Below are 23,659 nucleotides of genomic sequence, written 5' to 3' on the forward strand. Positions count from 1 at the left end.
TTAAGTCAGTGTTGGTGGTGGGATTATCCGGGGACAGAGGGTTTGCAACAACTGCCAGAAACCAAACGGAAACTAAAATAAGCACATACAGAGAATCAAAACTCAAACTGCCTCCAACCACCTCAGTAGAAATGAAAAACGAGACACAGCTGCATGCGAACAGCATGGTGTCATTCTGTAGCCCAGCAGGACGCCATGGTGTAGCAGTGGTGGATAAAGCTGTTACATGACGATGTGCAGTGAGGGCTAGTCGATCCCCGCAGTGACTGGACAGTGTTTCTCCCTTCTCGGTCACCGTCTGCAGGGGGCGTCTGTTTGTTGTTTGCTGTCAGAACAGAAACCTGCAGAGAGGCAGATTGGATCGTTTTAGCGCCTGTGACATCGAGCGCTGATCGATTAACAACTGTTGCTTGAGTGCCAGTCAGATTCTGCAGTGGTTAACACAAAGCTATACAGAGTAGGGTGTATACATCATATGATCATGTGACTTATATTGTTTAATGTTGTATCCTGAGTGTGAGCAGGTCATCGAGTTTATATTCATGTATTACTGTAATGAGATAATATTGCATGCACTAATTGTAGGTATGTCAAAAGGGGGAACCTCATACCTTTGTAAGACTGGTATAGTAAAAAGCACCATACAAGTGCAATTCATTTACCATTTACCAAGTGCTGGTGATGCGATTCTTCTGGACCTGACGGGGCAGCATATGTACCCACAACTGTTCTAGTCTGCTGTTAAATGGCTAAGGAGGAAGAAGAACAAACACAGCACGTGGAAGACTGTGACAAGTGCAGCTGCAGCCTCAGCTCCACCTCGACTTGTGACAAATTGTTGACTTGTGAAAAAGAAAAACGTTTTTTCATTAGGTCAGCATATTTTTTAATTCCTTGCAATGGGAGCGCCAGCTAATTACACTACTGGACAAACAGCAGCAGCATGAAGAGGCGCTGAGTATTTATTCTGCCATGAGTGCAGCGCGTTTGACGCTTTTTTTCTGGTTCCTTAGAGTTGAAATAAATTCGGTTGGGGGTAAAATGCAGAGCGTATCACCGTCAATTTTTACCCAACAATCCAGTCACAGGGGTGAGGGAATGTTATATTTCTCCATGAATTAACGAAAAGTTCATTAATATACACTCACTCCTCCGCTGTTCCGTCTCCCCAGACAGAGCGCCCAGAGTGCGTTCTGCCACTCCGAGAGTGCGGTGCTCTGGATAACTACCAACGGTCCAGTTTGTGCCAGAGTGTGGTCCGGTACTCGGAGTGAGTATTTCTAAATCCACCACTTATATTATCTTCCTCCATTGTCTAAAACAAGCCAAAAGAACTTGCTAGCTAATGCTAGCTAATGTCTGTGGAGAATTGTTTTGCCTCCAGCTAAGCCCCGCCCACCAAAAAACGTCATACTGTTTACTTACAGTAAAAGGGTCTATTGGTATCGACTACTTAATTTCTGGTCTCTTGACATGCCTCCCAATTTATACCAACTAGTCCATACCCATTGGTAGCTTTGTCACCTTCTACCTATAGATGCCAATCCTCAATGCCTATGTGCAGTTTCACATAGATTGACCACGTCAGTGAGTAGAAAAACATGGGACAGACAGAATGACTGACTGACAGAATGACACACTGACAGTTTCCGTGATTATGCACAGCATACCATACCATGACTCATACCAAAAATTAGGGGGAAAAAACAAACATTGGGCCACAGGGGGAGCCACAGTGATCGGTCGCATTTTAGCCATTTTTAAGCATTGTTCTGTTGTTATAGCGCCACCCAGTTGCCAATTAGAGTTAAATTTCTCCAGTCACCTTGAGGTGTCCTGTTCTACTTATCTACCAAGTTTAGTAAAAATCGATATAGCGGTTAGGCCTAGTCCTAAGAGGGAACTTTAGATATTGGTCCCTAGATTATGTTCACTGAGTTTCATGCAGATCGGTCAAACTTCCTAGGAAGAGATCGATTTGAAGTGTTTTTTCAAAAAATTCAAAATGGCGGAAAATCTATATAACCAGAAGTTATGGGTTCTTGAGGCAAATGTGTTCCTCATGAGGAGAGGCATCTCTGTGCAAAGTTTCATGTCTCTACGACGTACGGGGCATGAGATATGCCCATTCAAAGTTTGCAATTTCAGTGGGTTGCTATAGCGCCCCCCTTTGGCCAACAGATCTAATATTGCTTCATTCACATCCTCCCATGACCCTCTACCACTGTGCCAAATTTCACATGGATTGACCAAGTCAGTGAGGAGAAAAACGTGGAACACACACACACAGACAGAGTTTTCGTCATTATATAGTAAGATACTGCACCCATCATCTTCATAAAATCGCACACAGAGACACTAGAACTCAGGTTATATAGATAACCATTATCTGTAATGTGTGCTGCTAATATATTAAAATGACTGTAAATGCACGTAAAGGGAGAGAGCAGCACTCAGGGATAATATTTGTGGCAGTGGACAGTTTGAACTACATTTAAAACTTAGTAACAGTCTCTAAATGTGCACACAGTGTTAACAAATGTAACACATGCATTAGAAGTGGCTGTAAACTACCTGTGAAGGCTGTTATCTCCGGCAGTAATATATCCTTTAGCCATTACACGTTTGTCGGTAATGCATGCAGTCGCCTGAGTAAATACAATTCTGCTGCATTAGGCAGAAGTTCAATAACAGGACGATGATGGACAGGATTCAAGATTGTTCAGAATCATTTTAGCTAAACTCGGTTTTATTTTTTATTTTTTTCCAGTGGGTTTCATAATGAGTGAGCGTGAGCACGTGGGTTGAAGTGAAATGTCTGAAAGAAAAGCCAATTAGTTACACCCTGAGAGATGCGAAATTATATCTGCGGATGGGTAGGAGAGACTTCTGACCTGAGAGGTAGATTTTGGAGGCGGACATTCGCTTCGACCTGAGCTCTTCTGCCTCCCACTCTCTAATCCCTCACCTCCTGCTGCTCCAGCTATACCGAAGCTATATTCTGAGAGAGGGGAGGACGGTTTAATGCACTGAGACGTATAGATAAAAAAGGCATGCATTGAGAGGGAAAGACAAGATGTAACATCCCTCAAACTGCAACACTGCTTGAATTAGAGAGATTTAATGAGGTCATTACGTAATTTTTTTTGTGGCATTTTTTTCATTTTTGGAATCAGAGCTTTGCTGTTTTAGAATAGACACTGCCATACATGGACAGCCGAACAGATTTTTGTAAAGTCGAGGTGAGTTTCATGGGAGATTTAAAGATGGAGAGTGGGTGGGACTCCTACACTCTGCCTCTCAGTCCATCTGAGTAGAGGAGAAAAAATATACTCGGAGAGAGAAAGAGAGCACAGGAGGTTGTGAAATGTCAGGTTATATTTAATGAGAGATTTAATGAAGGAGATAGAGACTATGTGCTTGTACTCACAGAGTAGAGCATGAAGGAACAGGACTGAGGGAGAATAAGGAAACAGTCAGGTCCAGGAGCTCCCCACCCTTTGAGCAGAGGACAAGCTCACCCATCATATAACAGAGATGGTAAATGATTGTTATTGCCGTGTTAATGCCTAGGGATGGGAATCGCCAGAGGACTCACAATACGATATTATTGTGTTGTCATAAAACTTTGGCAACATCAGTTTTATCTCATAAGCTACGAAGTTTTCAGCCTGTTTGTCTGACGTCCTGTTTATACGACGATTTCAACTGAAGACTTTAGTTGCGTTATGACTGATCGTTTACACAACAGCGGCGTTTTTGTTTGCCTGAATACGCAATGTTTTGAAAACGGGCTCCAGAACAACATTGGCGAGTTTATCAAGGCTGTAGATCTACTGTAGCAACTCCACCTTGTTGTCCGTTCGTCCAAACGTTCGTGCGGTTGCCATTTTGTTTGTTTGTACATCACCACTCTGTCGAAGGAAGCGCATGTCCGCTAGGCGTCTGTTGTTTCATTAGAAAGTCACACCGCCAACTACTGGCCTGGCACTATACTACAGCATTTTTGGTCATTTTTGCAGAACCGTGTGCACCGCGATTGTTATCAAAACATTGTCATCGGAACGCGGAACGTTTTTCAAAACGAAAATGAGAAACGATTCTGTTTTCAACAGATCGTTTTCGTGTAAACGTGGCCTGACTTTTAATCATTTTTATTGCAGCAAAATGTGATGCAAGGCAGACACACTGACCGACACCACCTGTCAGAAATGCTTCGTACACCTGACAGACTGAACTAAGCACGTGAGCGAAACACTTCACACCGAGGTATCCCGCTAACTGAATGGCAACACCCATGTTAGAAGCCATCCTTCCTGCTGTACTCAAAGATTCCTCAGCTTTATGCTTCTCTGTAGAGCTTGGGTACGGCTGTGTCGGTGAAAAAACATTGGGACGGAGTCACATACTGACGGGGAGTACCACCAGTTGGTCCAGGAGCTTCGCCTTCATGATGGCCGTCTCCAGGCATATAGCTGGGGCCATATAGCTCTTGGTATTCAACAACTGCTACCACCAGTTTCTCCTCCATTGTTTACCAACTGTAAACTTGTTGTCGTGACAACTACAGAAGGCCCGCCTCTCAAATCATCTGATTGGACAATGAGAAAAAAGAGATGATGTGGGTTGTGTTGCCGCTCTGAGTTGTATCATCTCCAGGAGTTCAGAGCACTACGCCAAAACACCAGGCGTCTAGAGCGCAGAAACACAAGGCGTGACGCAGCGCAACAACCACGAGCAAAAAGCTTCATTCTCATTAAAAACAATTACAAAAAGGTGCCTCCAGCTGCTAAAATGCTTTCTGTGTGATCAAGCCCAAAGCATTATTTAATATAAATGTCCAGAGAAAAGTATCATTTACGAGAATCTGCGTAGTGACTGATTGTAAATTCTGACAGCTGAGACTTTGAGGTGGCTGAGAAAGACTCATTAAGTCCAAAAGCAACAAAGACAAAAGGACGGTATGTGAAGGGAAGGAGCCATGAAGCAAACGCGCAAGTTAAAAGGGGGGGGGGGCTGGCAAAGACGAACCAGACACAAAGTCTGGATATATTGTATAGAAAACAGTACAGCGGAGTCTATTCCTCCCTCCAGATCTCTGTCGGGGAGATTTTTGAGCTGCTATCCCGGTGGTTTGGTTGCCATGGTGAAATCTAAAGGCTTGTCTCCATGCTGAAGTCCAGCACAGTTGGCCAGCGCTCTGTGTGTGTGTGTGTGTGTGTGTGTGTGTGTGTGTGAAGGAGAGAGTGTCTGTTTCTGTTTACGCCTGGCTTTGATAAAAAGAAAGACAGAGGAGGAAGAGTTGTGCAAGCATGTGAAGTGATCATATGACTGTCACGATGTCTCATATTGACCTCCCGTACTCACTCACGTACGTGTGCGTACAGTGTTTTCTCGCACTTTTTGTGTATTGCATCACCACGGTGGTGATTGTGAACCAGAACTGGTGTTGTCGGGAACAAAATGTAGTGTTTCAGTGTTTTCCAGCTCTCGATAATCGAGTCTAAAAAGGAAAATCTAAACGTACGACTTCACTTAAATGCACACTTTAAATGTGTTTGCCAGTCTTTGCAGTTGGGCCTTTTATTCTGAAAGGGGCTGGGGGGGTGTGAGGTGAAGTGAGGAGGGGAGGGAGGATGGTCTCTGCCCTGTCGCTAGGTAACAGTCTCCAGGCCTAAAGGCAAAGCCAGGCCTGGTCTCCATGGCAACGTCATTGGTGTGGAGGGTGAATGGAGTTTTGGTGGTCGTGGTATATATGTATGTCTGTATGTATGTGTGTGTGTGTGTGTGTGTCTAACAAAGAGAAGCACTCAGCAGGTTGATTATCTCTGCAATTGAAAGTGGAAAGGTAACAGTGAACACAGCAAGTGTTGTGAAATATGAGGTGTATAATGGAGGGTAAAATAATAGATGTGATCTCTGTAAGTGCTTCAGAAGATATTGTTGCAGCTCTCAGACCAAGGTCTTCCACATTTGTACTTGACATTATCTTTATTTGGACACACACCACCTGAGAACCGCATTCAGGCACTTGAGAACACACATTGATCGGCCATGGCGGTGTCGACTCTACAGAGCGTGTTTGTGCCTGCATTCTGCGCATGCTGTTGCACATTTGTGAAATCCCTTTGTGGTCAGACGTGAAGAGAAAGACAGACACGAAAGAGAGGATCGAACAGGAAAAGAGACAAGAAAGGAGAGGAAGAGAACGGTATAGGGAGAACAGTGGGGCTCCGAGATGGATAATGGCCTGATTGCACAATGTAAAGCAGGCTGTGGTGGATGTGGTGGTGGGGGGTTAACAGTTTAGTCACGCCGTGGAAGAAGACTGGCATCTATACACACTATGAAGTCTATGGAAATTTATTGATGACAAAACTACTGAGCAAGTGCAAAAATAATCCATTTTTTTTTGTATTTAACTCTTTGAATTCTGCAAGAGAAACGGTCCGCCAGTGCATACATTGGTATGTTTGCTCATTACGACGTCATTTCTTGGAAATAGGCTAAAAGGTTATGTGAGTCAGTAAACCATGATAATTGATTTAAGTATTGAAACTGAGCTAAGAAAAAAAATTAAAAACAATTTTTTCTTCCATTTTTTCCCAACACATAATTATCAAGAGATTTCTAATTGTAGAAATTTTTCTTAACTCTCTCTCAATTTCAAACACAAGTACACAAATCAGCTTCACTTTAACTCGCAGCATTCACAGACAAACACTTGTCTTTATCTGGACACATTTTCCCCACAAATACAACATGCTAATGTTTTTAGCACAAGCCTGTGGCATTTTACATTGTATAAATTAGCCTAGTGGCTAGTGGACTTTTCCTCTACTCATATGAAGCCAGGGACAACAGCAACATTTAACAAAGGTAACGTTAAAAATTTGGCTCCATTACAACTCACAAGGTTCACTGACAAAACTAATACCTGATACCTAACATGTTTTCTAAACAAATAAAACATGCTAAGCCATAGGCTTGTGCTAAGTTTTTAGCACAAGCCTATGGCATTTTACATTGTATAAATTAGCCTAGAAGCTACCTGACTTTTCCTCTGCTTATATGAAGCCAGGATAAATCACACACAGGACTTAAAATGCTATTTTTGTGGAGGCTTTATTGTCTTCACAATTTATTGTTTCTTATCTGTGAAATTAAAGTAAATAAAAGCTTTGTTTCCACTGAGGGAAATGGATAGGATATAGTGTTGATTTGATGCTGAAGTATAAAACCCGCATTCAAGGGGCTGGTGGGCTGATTTCTTTACCTTTAGGAAGAACCAGGCTAGCTGTTTCCCCCTGTTTACAGTCTTTATGCTAAGCTAAGTTAGCCAGCATCTGGCTGTAGCTTCATGTATTTACCAAACCAATATGGGAGTGATATTAATCTCATAATCCAACTGGCTGCAAGTAAACAAATAAGTGTATTCCCCACACTGTTCTTATAAAGACTTGAACTGTGAAAGATACAATACAACCCTGTTGATAAGCTCCCCTGAGTGCTTAAAATCAGCCAGAGAAAACTGTGATTTCAAACTGAGCATGAACGCCTCTTTTTACAAGTGCAAATGTTTCCCTTGCAGATTGATCACAACTTGAATGGATTGTGTGTATCCAAATGTTTTGGCACCAACAAACTTCCATAATTTACAGCATTAATGGTATACATTTATGGATTTGAGAGTCTTTAGTTACCAGTAGTTTTTTTTAATCCTGTTTTTGTTTATTTATTTGTTTACTTCGGTCCCAGGAAACAGTTTGATAAAGTTATCTTATTGTTCAGGCTCCTTGAACAGTTTAATATATATCTGAATGTGGCTTTGACTTTGTAATATTAGTGACAGCTCTTTCTCTCTGTCTGTCTGTCTCGCATTTAAAGACACACACACACACACACACACAGGCAGGCAGGCAGAGACAGAGGAACGAGCAGACAAAAGCATGTTTGTGTTCATGAGAATGTGAAGCACAGTGGGACTCTATGTATGGAAGCAGTGTCAGGCTCGTCCCAGAGAGACCAGGGAGGAGGGAGCGTCAGTGAGAGGGGATTTCACAAACTCTTTTACTTAGAGCATGACTGCAATGTTGCACAGGGATTTTTTTTTTTTTTAAAAATGCATGTACAGATCTTAGTTTTGTCTCAGAGCGTCTTGCAAAATGCTGATGCATGGTAGTCGGCCTTCACAGAGATAGCTGTGTGCCAAAAATAACTTTCTGTGGCCTTCTCTCTAATCACTAATACATTTAGTGGTTATATCTGATCACACAGTACAGGTGGGTTTATTCATTGTCGTACTTCCTGTCTTTGTTGTCAGGCAACAGCAAAAGCTGCAGCTGGATCTATTGATCTGCCCACGAACTGCTGTTTGGCTGGGTTAGTAGGAAGCAGTTTTTGGCCCATGAACACATTTCATAAAGCAATGCCAGATAAGTAATCAATTCATTAAGGATGCACTGATAGGGATTTTTTCAACAGATAGTGATAAGAAGTGTATAACCTGTAGTTTATGTACACCTGAGAGTTGGTTCACAACAGATGAACATAATAAATACAAGGATGTGAAAGTAAAATGACTTTCAATCAGTATTAAATTTATTTATAACGATAAGAGAGAGGGAGAGGATGAAGTCCAGTGCTCGGCGGAATTTACACTTCTGCGTTGAATCGACGCCATAGCTATGGTGTAAGCTCTGCGTCAACATAGAGCCTACGACGTAACTACGTGTTGTGGCAATGCAAACCTCCTGTCTGTTTTTGTAAGCTGAAAACATTTCCCTCAGTGGAAACAAAGCTTTTATTTACTTTAGAAAACAATAAAGCCTCCACAAAAATAGCATTTTAAGTCCTGTGTGTGATTTATCCTGGCTTCATATGAGCAGAGGAAATCTCTGCTTGTCACTAGGCTAATTTATACAATGTAAAATGCCATAGGCTTGTGCTAATAATGTTAGCATGTTATATTTGTTTGGAAACATGTTTAGTATAAGACAGTTGTTTTGTCAGTGAACCTTGTGAGTTGTAATGGAGCCGAATTTTGTAACGTTACCTTTGTTACATGTTGCTCTTGTCCCTGGCTTCATATGAGTAGAGGAAAAGTCCACTAGCTGCTAGGCTAATTTATACAATGTAAAATGCCATAGGCTTGTGCTGATAGCGTTAGCATGTTGTATTTGTTTGGAAACGTGTTTCGTGGTGTTTTCATCTTGCACCATGCACTTTATGTACAGATTACACGAAGACCAAATGAGACATGTGGGTGTTCAATCTGCCTCATTGCACTGTGCGCTCTGTATGGGCATGTGCACCTTGTATGACTGTTTTCTGAAACTGTGAGCACTCGCACTTTGGACGCCGTGTGTGCGTTGTCCCATGGATTTCAATGCAGTCTATTTTCTTGTACCGTTTTCAGTCTGTCTTTTTATATGTCTCTTTGTAATATTTTAATTTTTCTCTTGTTATTTCTTCTTTTGCCTGCCTCAGGGACTGCAGATGGAAACTAGCTAAAAAGCTATAATCTGGTGCAGTGCATCTTTACTCTGTTGAGTCCAATGTTCTCTGTACATGGCCCCTGATTAAAAAAAAAAATAAACGAATTAAAATAAACGAATTGAATTAAGACAGTTGTTTTGTCTGTGAATCTTGTGAGTTGTAATGGAGCCAAATTTTGTAAGGTTACCTAGCAAAGGAAAAGTCCAGTAGCTACTAGGCTAATTATACAATGTGAAATTCCATAGGTTTGTGCTAACAACGTTAGCATGTTGTATTTGTGGAGGTGTAACTGCAGAGTGTTTTGCCCTCTCGACAGTGTGCTGCAGTTGTTGTTGTTCCTTTCCTCTATGTTAATTGACGGCTCACAAACCCAAGTTTAAAGCTACATGTACCGTCACCCACTGTGTCGGGTGTGTTGATGCTGCCTTTGTGAAGTCAATGACAGCAGTCTGGCTTTTTTTTGTTGGCACTATTTATTGGCTATAATTTTAATAATTTTAATTTTAATTTTAATTTTTCTAATTATAAAAATGTCCAATTATCAGCCCGATATATATCGTGCATCCCTGCAATTCATCTCTAAATATTTCAGTTCTTGTCATAATAATGACAAGGTTTCTTGATTATTATTATTATACTGTATCTAAAAAAATAATAGAAACTAAATTCCACAGTTGGCATGATGGGTTTTTGTGAAAAATTTATCACTGAGAGTTAGAGCTTAAAAATCAAAAATAAAGCATAAACCATGTGTAAACCATGAAAAATAAATAAAAACATGTCTAATAAAAGTACTAAATGAATGTAAAAAAAAAAAAAAAAAAGCATTAAAGTTTTAAAAATTTGAAGCATGGCCAAGACTGACTATTTTAGTCAGCTCGTCTTTATTTGGCGGTTGAGAAAGAGTGAAAGGCCGCAGGGAGGGGGGGGGGCAATGTGAGGGAGGTGGTGGGAGACAGAAACACTAAATGTAGCCACTCTATCCATTGTTGTTGTTTTGTTTTTTTTTGTTCCCCCCCTTCTCTTCTAAAAGTATACAAAAGCAGCGCCAGTCCATTGTGGTGCAAAACAGAGAGCAGGCAGGGCGACCTGGGTCGAGAGAGGAGGCACCGGGACCAACACACACACACACACACACATTCATTCTTTCAGTCTCCCTCCATCTTACACACACAATTCACAAGCTCGTGAGTCGAAGCGTTCAAACACACATTTTCTTTTGTGCACGCAAATACATGCAAACGCACACACACGATTCCCAAACTTGCATTTCAAGGCAGGAGCCACACACACACACACACACACACACACACAGACCCTTGTTGTATTCACTGGAGTTAAGGTGCATATCCCTGCTCTCTCCCACGCAGCGCTTTGTGTTGATTGAGCAAGTTGCTCTGGTTAGAGAGGAGATGAATGTGACATTTAAGACTGAAGTAACACACACACACACACACACGCACTCTCCCTCTCGCTCTGTCTCTCTCACCACATGCACAGTAAAAAGCGCTCTGTCATCATTGTGCTCTCGCCCCGAGGCTGAGATCGTGGATCAGACAAACCAAACCAAATGCCACCAATTAGCCATTAGAGAACAGACAAACAAATCATGACCTTAAATCCGCCTGTGGTACAGCAGCATCCCATACATCTCACACACACTTTAAGACTGTCACTATTTGTCAGCGTGCATATGGACCTATTCATCCAGTCGCCAGTTATTGACTGGAAATTTGATTTCTGTGTCAAATGTATCTGTATTTTTCAATGGATGAGTGATCTCGTTTTTCCATCCCTGCTGTTAATCATCTTTTCAGGGTCTGCTGCTCAGCTAGAGAGCATCATCTCCTGCCCATATGTCCCTGTGAGCATGCTTCAGACAATTGCATTGTTGCACCATAAGATGCTTAAGCTGCCTCTACAGTATCTTAAGCTCCACAGCGAATGGGGGCCCTCTGGTGGTAGCTGCGGGTAACGGCAGCTCTGTTATATAGGTCACAGCGCTCATCACAGAGCCTCTTCTGGGCTTTCTGTACGCCGTGTTTATCTGTGATGAGACTGAGGGGATCAGAGGCAGACGGAGCTTCGTGCCAGTGCCCATGATGCACTGCATTCAGCGGCAGCCTCTTGCCAGCTGCATGGATGCCAGGGATGGGGAGGGGCTGCTGTGTGTGACACAGGAAGAGACGTATATGCGCAGATGCATGTTTATGTTGTGGGAAGCTTATGTGAGAGGAGATGACTGCAACTTGCATCGCTCCCCAAAGTTGCCAGAGTGTCCCTGAGCGAGACACTGGATCCCATTCAGCTCAGCTGCAGCTGTTTATAGGTGACCTTAATCATTTCCACATAGCTAAACCACTGCCTCGTTAAAGTCACCAAGAGCTGGGGAAAGTCTCACCAGGATGTCAGGACGAGGAGGCCTTTGGAAATCCAGAGGCAGCCGTGTGATTGGAAGTGAGGTTGAAAATGTTGGAAGCAGCACCTGCAGTTGGTTTTTGGTTTGAGCATGATGTCATTGGCATCCCACTGTGTTTACGCCTTTTTCTAGACCATTTTTAGCCTTAATTTTCTTGAGACTTACATCATCTTACTCGACAGCGAAAAGAGAAATGTAAAAAGAAATGCAGATAAGAGGATTCGAGACAAGCTAACGTCAGCTTTCTTTATATCATCTGCTCCAGGCATGTTACTGCAAGTGTTTACATTAGCCTACACTGTTACATGAGGCTACATGCTAACATGCTATACCCCAATTTGGGATCAGATTCCTGCTGTAACATGTCCGGTTGTGTTTAGAAGCTGTTATAGGTGAGTCTTCTCAGCAGGAAGTGCCGCTGTTCTCCGTTACAGTCATTCCCCAGCTTCAGTTACACTAGTTACATACATGTAGCTACATGCTACATCAGGGAAACATGTAATCTTGGTTGATGATGTTGTTAATTTCTTCCTGATTTTGAATCATAATTCTTCTGGAGCATGTCTAGTTGTGTTTAGAAGCTTTAATTGGTTATTTGATTTTATATTTGTATGGGAGAAAGTGCCACTGTTCTCCATTACAGTTCTTCCCTGGCTGCAAGTAGCCTATTGCATGTAGCTACATGCTAACATCAGGGAAACATGAAATCTTGGTTGCTGATGTTGTAAATTTCTCCGCAATTCCGGATCATATTTCTGCTGGAACATGTCTAGTTGTGTTTAGAAGCTTTTATTGTTGCTTTATTTTGCAACAGGAAGTGTTGCTGTTCTGTTACAGTCATTCCCCCGCTGTAAGTACACTGCTAATATACATGTAGCTACATGCTAACATCAGGGAAACATGTAATCTTGGTTGCTGATGTTGTTCATGTCATACTTCTGCTGGAGCATGTCCAGTTGTGTTAAGAAGCTTTTATTGGTGATTTTATTTTTTACAGTAGAAAGTGCCACTGTTCTCCGTTACAGTCATGTAGCTACATGCTAACATCAGGGAAACATGTACTCTTGGTTGCTGATGTTGTTCGTTTCTCCCTAATTCTGGATCAGATTCCTGCCAGAACACTGTGTTTAGAAGCTTTTATTGACAATTTTTTAATTTATTTTTTATGGTAGAAAGTTCCACACTTCTCTGTTACAGTGAGCCTCCCACTGCAAGTACACTGCTACATGTAGCTACATCTAATCTTGGTTGCTTGGTTGTGTTTAGAAGCTTTTATTGGTGATTTGTTATTTTTTATGGGAGAAAGTGCCACTATTATCCATTACAGTAATTTCCCCCACTGCAAGTACAGTGCTACATGTAGCTACATGCTAACATCAGAGTAACACGTATACTTGGTTGCTGATGTTGTTAATTTCTGCCCAATGTTTTTGGTGATTTTTTTTATGGTAGAAAGTGCCACTATATTTCCTTACAGTCACTGAAGGCCCGACACTGAGTGACCTTGACCGTTTGATTGAGAAGGCTTAAGAAAAGCAATATTAATTTTTTGAACCAAAGGAGAATGTAGTGAATTTTGACTTTTTTGCTTGAAAATTGACTTGCAGGATTACTGAATTATCTTAATTGTTGCTAAATAATTTTGATCTAAGAGTCAGTTTTATATAAACAATATTTTATTCACCTCCTGCACACAGATTTGTTTGTTTCTCTTCACATTGTGCAAACCACCATAAAACATCTGCAGTAATATGCACCAATACTCGCAATCATCTGGATATGAAGATGAATATGAATAGCTTGACCCAAATATGTTAATAACCCAGATCAGAGCTGCAATCTGAAGCCTGCGTTTGCCTCCCGATCTGTTTTCTTCCAAACTGAGGCAGCTGAACGAAGCAGACGGCCTCACAACACGCCTGAATCACTCTGTCTGTTTCTCTGCCTCTCTTTCACTGTGCTTCTTTTATGTCTGTTTCTCGCTGGCTGCCTGTTTCTGAACAACCCGCATGCCAACACACACACTCCCACACACTCGCACACACACACACACACAGGCAAATACTCTATCTTTGTGAGGATAACCTAAACCCTGCGATCTTGACAACGCTCATTCCTTAAAGCGAGCCTGATCCGTAACCACTGCATGCCTATGTACTGAATCCCTAAACCACTGTTCTCATTTCAGGTCTAAATCTGAAAACAAGTCACGTATTTTAATATCTTGCATGCATACAGAGCTGCCTGTGATCTTTTTCTATCCAAGTGGGAAACCTATAAGTAGGAAAGCACCTATCTGACTTTTTTTTTCTGAACTTGTATCACATATCTGCAGATACAGAGTACCCATCCGATATATTAAATCTTTTTCCTAGGGATGTGCAGAATGTGAAACTCTGGGCCTCTTGATATCATTTTCATGTGAGGTAACACAGACAAAAACAATGTATCTGATAGCAGGAATACTGAATTTGAATAAGCAATATTTAACTTGACTATATCGGTTAGAACCTGTGCTTTTTATCGTTGAATATGTATTGTCTTTGATGTCATGTGTGCCTTATTTTATTCTTTGAACGCATGTTTGCATAGTCATTAATACAGTGCATCAATTTAGGTTGCGATTGTGTTACGCTTGCATAATGAAAATAAAGTTCTTGAATGTTCTGTGATTCTGCATAAGCACAGAACTGCTCTTCTTCAGTGAGGCCAGTAGAGGGAGACAGAGAGCTGCAGAAATGTTCTCTAGAGCCTGAGATGATTTGATGAAGGCAAATCATAGCCATTCACACATGACGTTGTAGGTTGGAGGGTACAGAGTTTAAAGGACAAGGCCAATGTGATACTGTATTTTTCTTACCGTCAACACACCCTTGAAAATGCCATAGTCCTTTTCCTCTGTTCCTTGCTGCCACAAGCCCTTTCTGAAGATGTAACATATAGATACATAAAGCCTGAGTAATTTACCAAAACAGCAGGCCACTGTAATTAATAGCAAACTGTACTCAAACAGGAAGAAGTAGTGCATCTGCTGGGGACTATTTTCAGATGTAATTAATACACATTTGGTGCTCTTGTGAGTATTTACAGCAGCAGACCTGTATATGTGTGATTGATTCAAAGGGGCTCTATGTGAAATTCAGAGCTCATAATTGTCTGGACACGGTTCTCAAAACATGTTTGCCAACTCTGCTGTTTTTCTGAGAGACTCTAGTTTTTCTTGCCCTCACTTGGTTTCCTACCTGGGTCACAATTGGGCCGTATTCTTCCCAATTTATGACAGATTTTCACACCTTCTCTTTCCTTTTCATTATCACAGCCTGTTTCTGGCACTGTATAGCGTGCAGCATAGTCTACTGTTTCCTCCCCCTCTCCCTCCTTCACTGACCCTCGGGCTTGCGATGGACGCCCATCCATGACCATGTTACATGTGTGTAGGCCCGACACCGACAGACAGTGATGGCCAAATGAAGCCTCATGAACCACTTTCTTTATTTTCTGACTCCACCAGATGGCAGTCTTGGTTTAAAGATAAAGGCTGAGGGACCTGCAATGAAGTGTGCTTTCAAACCTTTGTTGAACAGACAGCGCCATCTGGTGGCTTCAGAAAATAAAGACAGTGGTTCATGAGGCCTCATTTGGCCATCACTACCGACAGGATGTTCTAGCAGGGGTTTCAGGGGTGCATTGGTGGTTGGAGGGAACTTGCTTGCCCTCTTTTACCTCAGTGGGGTACCCAGCTGTCTTCCAGTGACTGTTGCTTTCCGGTGACCGGTGCTTTCTGCCCTGTTTGGTTCGGTTCACTTGAACTCAAGTTCTTTGCCACCCTAAGTGCAGTTCATTTGGGCAGGTGTGAACGCAGCAATCACACTCTGGTGCGCACCAAATCAACCGGGACCTTCTTAAAGAGGTGGTCTTGGTCTGGTTACAAACGAACTCTGGTGCGGTTCGTTTGTGGTGAGAACGTGTTCCGACCTCGATCTGAACCATCACATGACACATTGTTTGGGTTAAACATGAGCATGTTACAGTCCTGGAGGATTATTAATGTGCACCTCCTCCTGTACTGCCTTAATATGCACATTCAGCACATCCAATGCATCAAAATATTGTTTTCTAGTTGGAGTCGCACCTCGTTTTCAAACTGTATGGTTTGACTAAAATGAACAATAACAGCAATATAGTCCACGATGAGCAGCGCTAAAATCAACCTGCGTAGTTGTCCCTCCATTGTGACATTAGAAAGTGTCCTTTTCTGAGTGCATAGACCACCCTTTCGGATGTCCATTTAAGTGCAGTACAATGTTATGTCCCATTTTGTCCCGTCCAGTCTTTCCAGTCAGTCTCTTCTTTCAGGTACAAAGAGAGAGGATTGGCCTGTTTGATATCATGTGGTCTCTGTGCTTCTCTGTCCCACTCTGACAGTATGCTATCGTCATTAGATTTCTTAACTTTCCATTCTAGAGTCTGGGAAGTAGGTGGGCTGTTTGCACACTGAGCAATTCAACAACACGTGGATATTTTCAGTCGCTCTTCTTTTTCTGTTCCTCTCTCCCCTTTAGTTTCTGTTTGCTTTGGCATTCACTTATTCAGTATATCTAACTGCTTCCTCTCTCTCTCTCTCTCTCTCTCTCTCTCTCTGTCTCTAACCAGACCATGGCGGAGTACAGCTCTCTGCTCAGCGACCTGTCTGAAAACATCACCAACGAAGACTTGGAGCAGCTCAAGTCGGCCTGCAAGGAGGACATCCCTGAGGACCAGAGCAACAACATCACCTCCTCCAAGGAGTGGTTCAGCTACCTGGAGAAGAACGACAAGCTGGCCCAAGGTGAGAAACACAGACTGAGCTCCAACATTCAATCACATCAGATATCTTATATTTAATCTACGTGGGTGTAAATGTGTTAGAGCAGTTTGTCTCTTCTTATTTCCACATCCATCATGCGTCAACTGATGACCAGAACATCTTTGTATGACATATCCGAAGGCTGTTTTGCTGCTAACGACCCTTCTCGTGCAGATAATCTGTCGTACATCGAGCACATCTTTGAGATTTCACGGCGACCGGACCTGCTGACGAGGGTGATCGAGTACCGCACCACCGTGCTCAAGATCTCTGAGGACGACGAGATCGACACCAAGCTCACACGCATCCCCTCAGCCAAGAAATACAAAGGTAACAGAATGTGTATATAAAAGGTTAGAGATCAGTTTACTAAAATATCAGGCCAATTTTACCCCTTCTTTGGACATAACTGGATCTTTGATTTGGCAGAAGTTACTCTGATTGGCTTCCTGGTCTCCCAAATCTAGTCAAGTTCTGCCCCCTATTGGCAAAACAGAAAACGGTCTTAATCCTCTGAGACCTGCATAGACTCATTATTGCCTTGTTTCGGGGGGACAGAAGATCTTTAGAGGGCGATAACACGTCAACAGTATACACCATGTAGAAGAGTCATGCATCGTCTGAAAGCTGGAAACCTGAAGATTAATTTGAGATGCAGCTCAGCACTGTGTGTCAAGTCTTTCTAGTCATAGATATGTAATAATTGAAACTTTGAAACAACTAGAACATTATGATGGATCTTTCCATGCTCAGTTATGTCTCACATGTTTTTGCAGCAATTTTTGTTTTGACATAATGTGGCACACAAATTTGGTGCTAAATTTAAGGATTTTTTGCCATTTGCGAATTCATAAAAATAGTCAAAAAGTTCTCAGAAATGCCATTAAGGTTAAATCCCAGTTACACTCCTTGGGTCTCATTCATGAAACGTGAGCAGAACGAACATACATCAATATGTTAGTAGCTCTAGTGTTTTCATAGGTACTAACAAAATCTATACCTGCTAGTTGCTAGTAGTGCTTATAAGATAATGCACGTAAATGTTGTTCGTCATCAGAAATTACAATTTTAATTTGTATTATGCTCTGTTAGGTTCACAATACACAGATGCCTTTGAAACATGTAAGTTAAACAAGAGTTTAGAAATATGACACATTATATAGTTGGCATTTAGCAGATTTAAGCTTCAGATTAGGGTTCTTAAAAACATGAATGAGTTATTTAAATCGACTGAGTTTTGGTTTAATAAGACCTGCGGACGTGGTGAAGCAGTTCGGCATCTGTCCCTGCTCACAACTGGCAGCTGGTGAACCTGAATCTGGCAGAGAATTGGAGGGAGACGATGTGGTTTTACGCCACACTATCTTACTTGTTGTTCAACTTAACGGTGGGTTATTGCCCACATTAGACTGCCTGTATTAAGATGTTTAATAGTGCTTTAATTTCACAACAGAGACAAAGAATGCTGAGGCTCAAACAGATAAACAGGCAAACTGACAGAGAGGTCTCTCAGATGATACAAGCATTGTGCTCATCTGCAGAGCTGTGATTTGGAGGAGCCTCCTGTAGCTGTTGTGTTTTTTTGTGTGTACCTGTGCGTTTTTGCATCAAGTTTCATACTGAATCATTTTTGTTTAACTTTTTGGATCATTCTTGCAAGAGACACCGGCGCCTGTTACCTCCCTCCAGGCCTCTGATTTACCTGTCCCTGTCACATTAGGAATAATAGAAGAAAATAAAATGTTTTCCTCACCCCTACTTCACCTGAAATAACTGCAGTCTCAGCGCTAGAAAAGTTTCTTTTTCTCTTTCTCTTTGTTTGTCCCGTCTCCGCAGGTCGACAGGATGCACCTATCCATGGTAATTATCACCTCCATATATGGTGCTTACTGGTTATTCATGGGCGGGGATGTATGTTAATTGCTGACAAGCGTGAGCGCGCTTTCAGTTTACGACTGATTGGCAGTCATGAGCAAACACACCTGTCTACGATCAAATCCGTTTTTTTAATTTTTTGGTCGGCGTTTGTGAGACCGGTGTAGGATTTTAGCACCAAGGTTTTTTATTGCAAATCTACTCACAGATTTTCTAACATTTCATGAATGAGACCCATTGCCCATACCCCTCTGTTTTGCATGTTCACGTCTAGAGGCAGGGTGTAGGCAGAGTTTTGTTGGGATAGAGGGGTCGGGTGAAGTGTTAGGCCTACATGGCCTTCCAAACGGAGGCAAATTTTCAACATGTTATGAGAAATCATTGGCAAGATGGCTGCACAAGCAACTAAAGAAACCCTCAAATATTTTTTCCTCCTTTACTAACAAACAAAAATCATGAGAACCCTTGTATTATCTTATTTTTTTCATGTAATATGGTCCTTTTAGTTATGACAAGCTTAAGAAAAAAATGTTAGTAGTATACTGATGTCTCAGAAGCTAACAAGCCAGCTAGCTGGCAGGCTAGCTAACGTCACATTGTTATTGCTGATTCGTGCATGACAGTCCAGCATTGTAACATATTGCCATATCACATTTTCCCATTTGGTGGTGCCTGACGCCAAAAATTCAACTTAGGTCCAGCAGAGAAGTTGCACTTGTTACCGCTCCTCTAATATCAGTGCAGACTGGTAGGGCAGGAGCACAGGTTGCTAACGTTACCTTACAGAGCACTATGGCCTGGTAATGAAACAGTTTTCTTTTTTATTTTATGACTCTTTTAATCGATTGACAGCGCAGGACTTAGTCAATGAATTGCAAGTGTCCATACTTTTCTATCACCATCAGATAAATTATGAATATGGTGGTAATACCTTTATTGCTATGGTTGTGTCTGTTAACGTACGCGCCATTGAAGATGACTGATGATGTGTCAGGGTCTTGAAGGGTTGTCCCATTTCACAGGCGAAGCGTTCAAACACTACTCTTTGTAACTCTTTATTCTTCTTACATAAAATGGCAACGAAATAAAGTGAATTAGCTATTAAAAAGACAAATCTATTGAAAAAGAGAGACAAAAAAATACAAAACAAACAAAACTTTGCAGGTAATTGTCATCCTTGTCATCAGTTCTACACTCAAGATATTCAGTGATAATTGAAGGAGGACACTATTTTAGGGCCTTTTGTTCATATTCATATAACAATAATAATCTGCAGACCAACTGTGACAAAGCATCTAATGCTTGACTGAATCTTAAAGTCAAAACCAATACTTATAGATCAGAGTCATAAAAAATAAAATAAAGAATCCGATAACTGTATTGGCTGATATATGTCATTGTTTTTACCCCTTTTTGTCCTTTCACTCTTTTCCTATCTGATGAATTGTGATTTTTAAAGAATAAATCTTGACTTTATCTTACAGGCATTCTGGTTTAATTATTTATTTTATAGGATTTTCAGTCAGAAGTATTTGTAAGAACCAAAGAGGCTTGTTTTAAAGAGGAGGGTCATGTTGCAATAAAATGTTCCTTCTCCTCCTCTCTCGGCTTTGTGCTGCCTTTTATTAGATTTCTTTCTGGTCTACAAGTTTTTTTCTGGCTCAGTTCAGTTCACAGGGGAAATTTAGCTTGAGGCCAAGTTGAGTTAAAACACCATAAAAACACAGGTGCAACGGCCAAATAAAATACATCAGTTCCCCCGCTATTAAAAATGATTAAATGTCTGTTTAGCACGGTTCTTTTCAGGAAGCATCATTTTTCAGATGTACACTAAAAGAACTTGACAAAATTCACTGTTTTACAATGATTTGGGCTTTTTTTTAAATATTTTATTTGTATTTTATTTTTTTTTTTTTACAATTTTCCATTATGTTGTGTTGTATTGGTATTTGTTGCTTTATTTAATAATACATTTTTATTTTTATTTTTTTTATTTTGAAAAATAATTATTATTATCATCTTAAAAAATCAATACATGCAAAAACTGACCTTTTGTGTGTTTGTAGAAGCATTTTCGATGAACGATGGCGGTCTGTGCAAACATCAATGATAAATACTGTACATTTTCTCTGACTGCTTCACAATAAAAGTCAACTCATGTTACACCTATTTAATGCTTTTAATGTGAAGCAGCAGGAAGTACTGCTTAACACAGCTCTGGTGTTGTGTTAGCGGGGTAAGTGTAGCTGGACAGACTGATATGTGTGAAAAACAAACACCAGTCCATTCTGATTCCAGGGGCATCAAACACCAATGAATTATCACGCCCCTAGTGTGTTATTCCAACATTGAAGGCAGCCATAGCACCTTTGAGACGCACTGGACTTCAAACTGACTCCAGTGTAAACCCATCTGTGGCAATACTTAAGGCTGATGGCAACTGACGTAGTATAAAGAGTCTGGATAGGGTGGGAGGTGGATGGATCGTACAAAACTGGACCTTTATCCAGGAGACAACAGTTCTCATCCCGTGTGAGACCAAAAGTCAACACTGTTTTAACGTAACGTTAAACAAGTTACATATGGTCATCGAGCATTGACATCACTCACGTGACTTATTTACGTTACCTTACGTTACGTTACGTTGTGTAACAAACCTACTAATTTTAACCCAAAACATGTTTTTTCTAAACCTAACTAAGTAGTTCAGTCAGCAACACTTAAGTCAAAGAAAACTTAACTTCCATTTGCTGTATTATATTTGGTGGAATGGCTCTGTTATGGGGTCCCCCTGCCTTTCCTCGGGCCTACGCAGAAAGCCTCTCCCACACTGAGCCTGAGGTGGAGAGAGCACACCTCTTGTTAATTTATTATGCTGATCTGTTCTGTACGACATCTATTGCACGTCTGTCCGTCCTGGAAGAGGGATCCCTCCTCAGTTGCTCTTTCTGAGGTTTCTACCGTTTTTTTTCCCTGTTAAAGCGTTTTTTTTTGGTTTTTCCTTATCCGCTGCGAGGGTCATAAGGACAGAGGGATGTCGTATGCTGTAAAGCCCTGTGAGGCAAATTGTGATTTGTGATATTGGGCTTTAGAAATAAAATTGATTGATTGATTGATTGACACCTCTCTGCCCTTCCATGTGCCTGCATGCAAAGTCATAAGGCAGTGAGCACACCTCTCTGCCCTTCCACATACAAATGAGGAAAGCCTGAGGCAAAGAGACCAAACCTCCCTGCCCTTCCATGTGCCTACACAGAAAGCCTAAGGCAGGGAGAGCAGCAGCAAAGACCCCCCAGGAACAGAACAGAGCAGCATCAATGACAAATAGAAAAGACATTGATAAGTCAGACACAACATGAAAAGGAGGAGCTGGGGAGGAGGCAGGTTGCAAATTGGCTTGCAGAGGAAGCAGCAACAGTAGGCAGGCCAGAGCAGTTTAAATAGGGCGCCCTGAATGAGATTTGCCAATTGGCAGCATGGAAAGGAACCAAGTGATCTATCAGCTGACTCCCTTCCATCAATCAGCTGCTCCATCGCTTGATTGGGCTGCTTGAGATCAGCTGATGTAGCTGGGATTTGAGCTGAGCTTGACATCCCTATACTCAATTTTTGTTGCATCAACTACACCATAACCCTCTCACAACTTCAATCGCGTATTACAATGCATTTCAGCTGTACATCACATGAAGGCGCTAACGGGTGCCTTGCGCGATGCAATGAGACACAGAGGGGCGTGACAAAGCATCAGTATTTAACAACCTAGGAATGAGAACGGGTTGAAAAAAACAGCAACGCTGGATTGCGTGCATGCATCATTTCCTGTGATTCCCTTCTGGTTACGTAGGTGATTTAAATCCCACACAGGAATGGCGGAGTCTGCCACTAATAAATAGATTTACTGTACAGCGAGGTAGTTACAGAATGTAAATACATCAAGTGGTATATAGTATCAAAAATGAGGTTTGAAATGAAAGAGTTCTTTACGATTGTGCCTTTGCGTACAATTGCGTGGCAGGCATTTATGGGCAGATTCCTCCAGTTTTGATCCATAGAAGAAGTGTTGTGCTCTCTTTCACTTTTCTTGGCTACAACTTTTTTGGTTTCAAGTATTTCTTATGATCTCTTTCTCTGTCTCTCCCCTCCACCCTCTTTCTCCAACCCCTCCCCCCTAAAAGACATCATCCGCCAGCCCTCTGAAGACGAGATCATCAAGTTGGCCCCTCCCCCTAAAAAGGTGTGAGGTCTCGACCCTCAGCCCTGATCTTTGCACCTTGATTTCTTCACTCCTGGCACTCCAATCAACCGACCAACCGTTTCTGACCAACCCCATCACTCCCCCACCTCACCCACCCTCACACCTGCTACACACACACACACACACACACATAAACACATCCACGCACATCCAGCCACGCATCCTCCTTGCACTAACACATGCTGTGACACAGAACCGCGCAGGCAGCCACCGACCAAGCAACCAATCAGATCGTAGCGATGCAGTCTCTTCCCAAGCTGAGGGGAGGTTGGAAGCTGCGGGAAAAAAAAGACGTTAGAAGAAGAGACGTGGAGACGGACCGACAGTGTGTGTGAGGAGAGAGAGCGCCAAAGTCTACCCTCGATTCAGACGCTGAGTGGGTCAGTTCAGAATGAGTATAATCTGTAAACACTGTTCAATCTGTGATGCTGTGCTTATGCAACCCTGTATGTGTGTGTTTGTGAGTGTGTCTGTGTGTGTGTCTGCATAGCAGTTAAGGTTGTTATAGTTAAAGTACCCACGAAGAATTTAAAACTACAAACCCTGCCTTCAGAACTTAATAACAACATGAAATGGCAAAGTTTATTTTTTCAGAAAGTCCGTAGGTTACCACGGAAACAGTTAAGCTTTGTATGCATTTTCTGTACAGTGATACATCACTATGACTAACATAATTCAGCATTCAAATTAGCCAAAATATCAAAACCACTATCTGGGGATAAAATAAAACTAAACATGTAAATACATAATTAAAAAACAATATTCA

General features: G+C 41.7%; 1 protein-coding gene across 1 annotated transcript in view; it reads left to right on the forward strand.

Moving 5' to 3' along the window:
• The window catches only part of LOC125883939 (astrocytic phosphoprotein PEA-15), a 71,039-nt gene extending 48,016 nt beyond the window's left edge, over positions 1-23,023 (forward strand). Inside the window, exons 2-4 of the mRNA XM_049568603.1 lie at positions 16,571-16,745; positions 16,938-17,093; positions 22,814-23,023. Coding sequence (XP_049424560.1) covers positions 16,574-16,745; positions 16,938-17,093; positions 22,814-22,878 — 393 coding nt within the window. The 5' untranslated portion in view covers positions 16,571-16,573 and the 3' untranslated portion in view covers positions 22,879-23,023. The remainder of the gene's footprint in view (positions 1-16,570; positions 16,746-16,937; positions 17,094-22,813) is intronic.
• Positions 23,024-23,659: the final 636 nt, after the last annotated feature.

This window comes from Epinephelus fuscoguttatus, linkage group LG23, assembly GCF_011397635.1.
Source record: "Epinephelus fuscoguttatus linkage group LG23, E.fuscoguttatus.final_Chr_v1".
In the NCBI taxonomy this organism is placed as follows: domain Eukaryota; kingdom Metazoa; phylum Chordata; class Actinopteri; order Perciformes; family Serranidae; genus Epinephelus; species Epinephelus fuscoguttatus.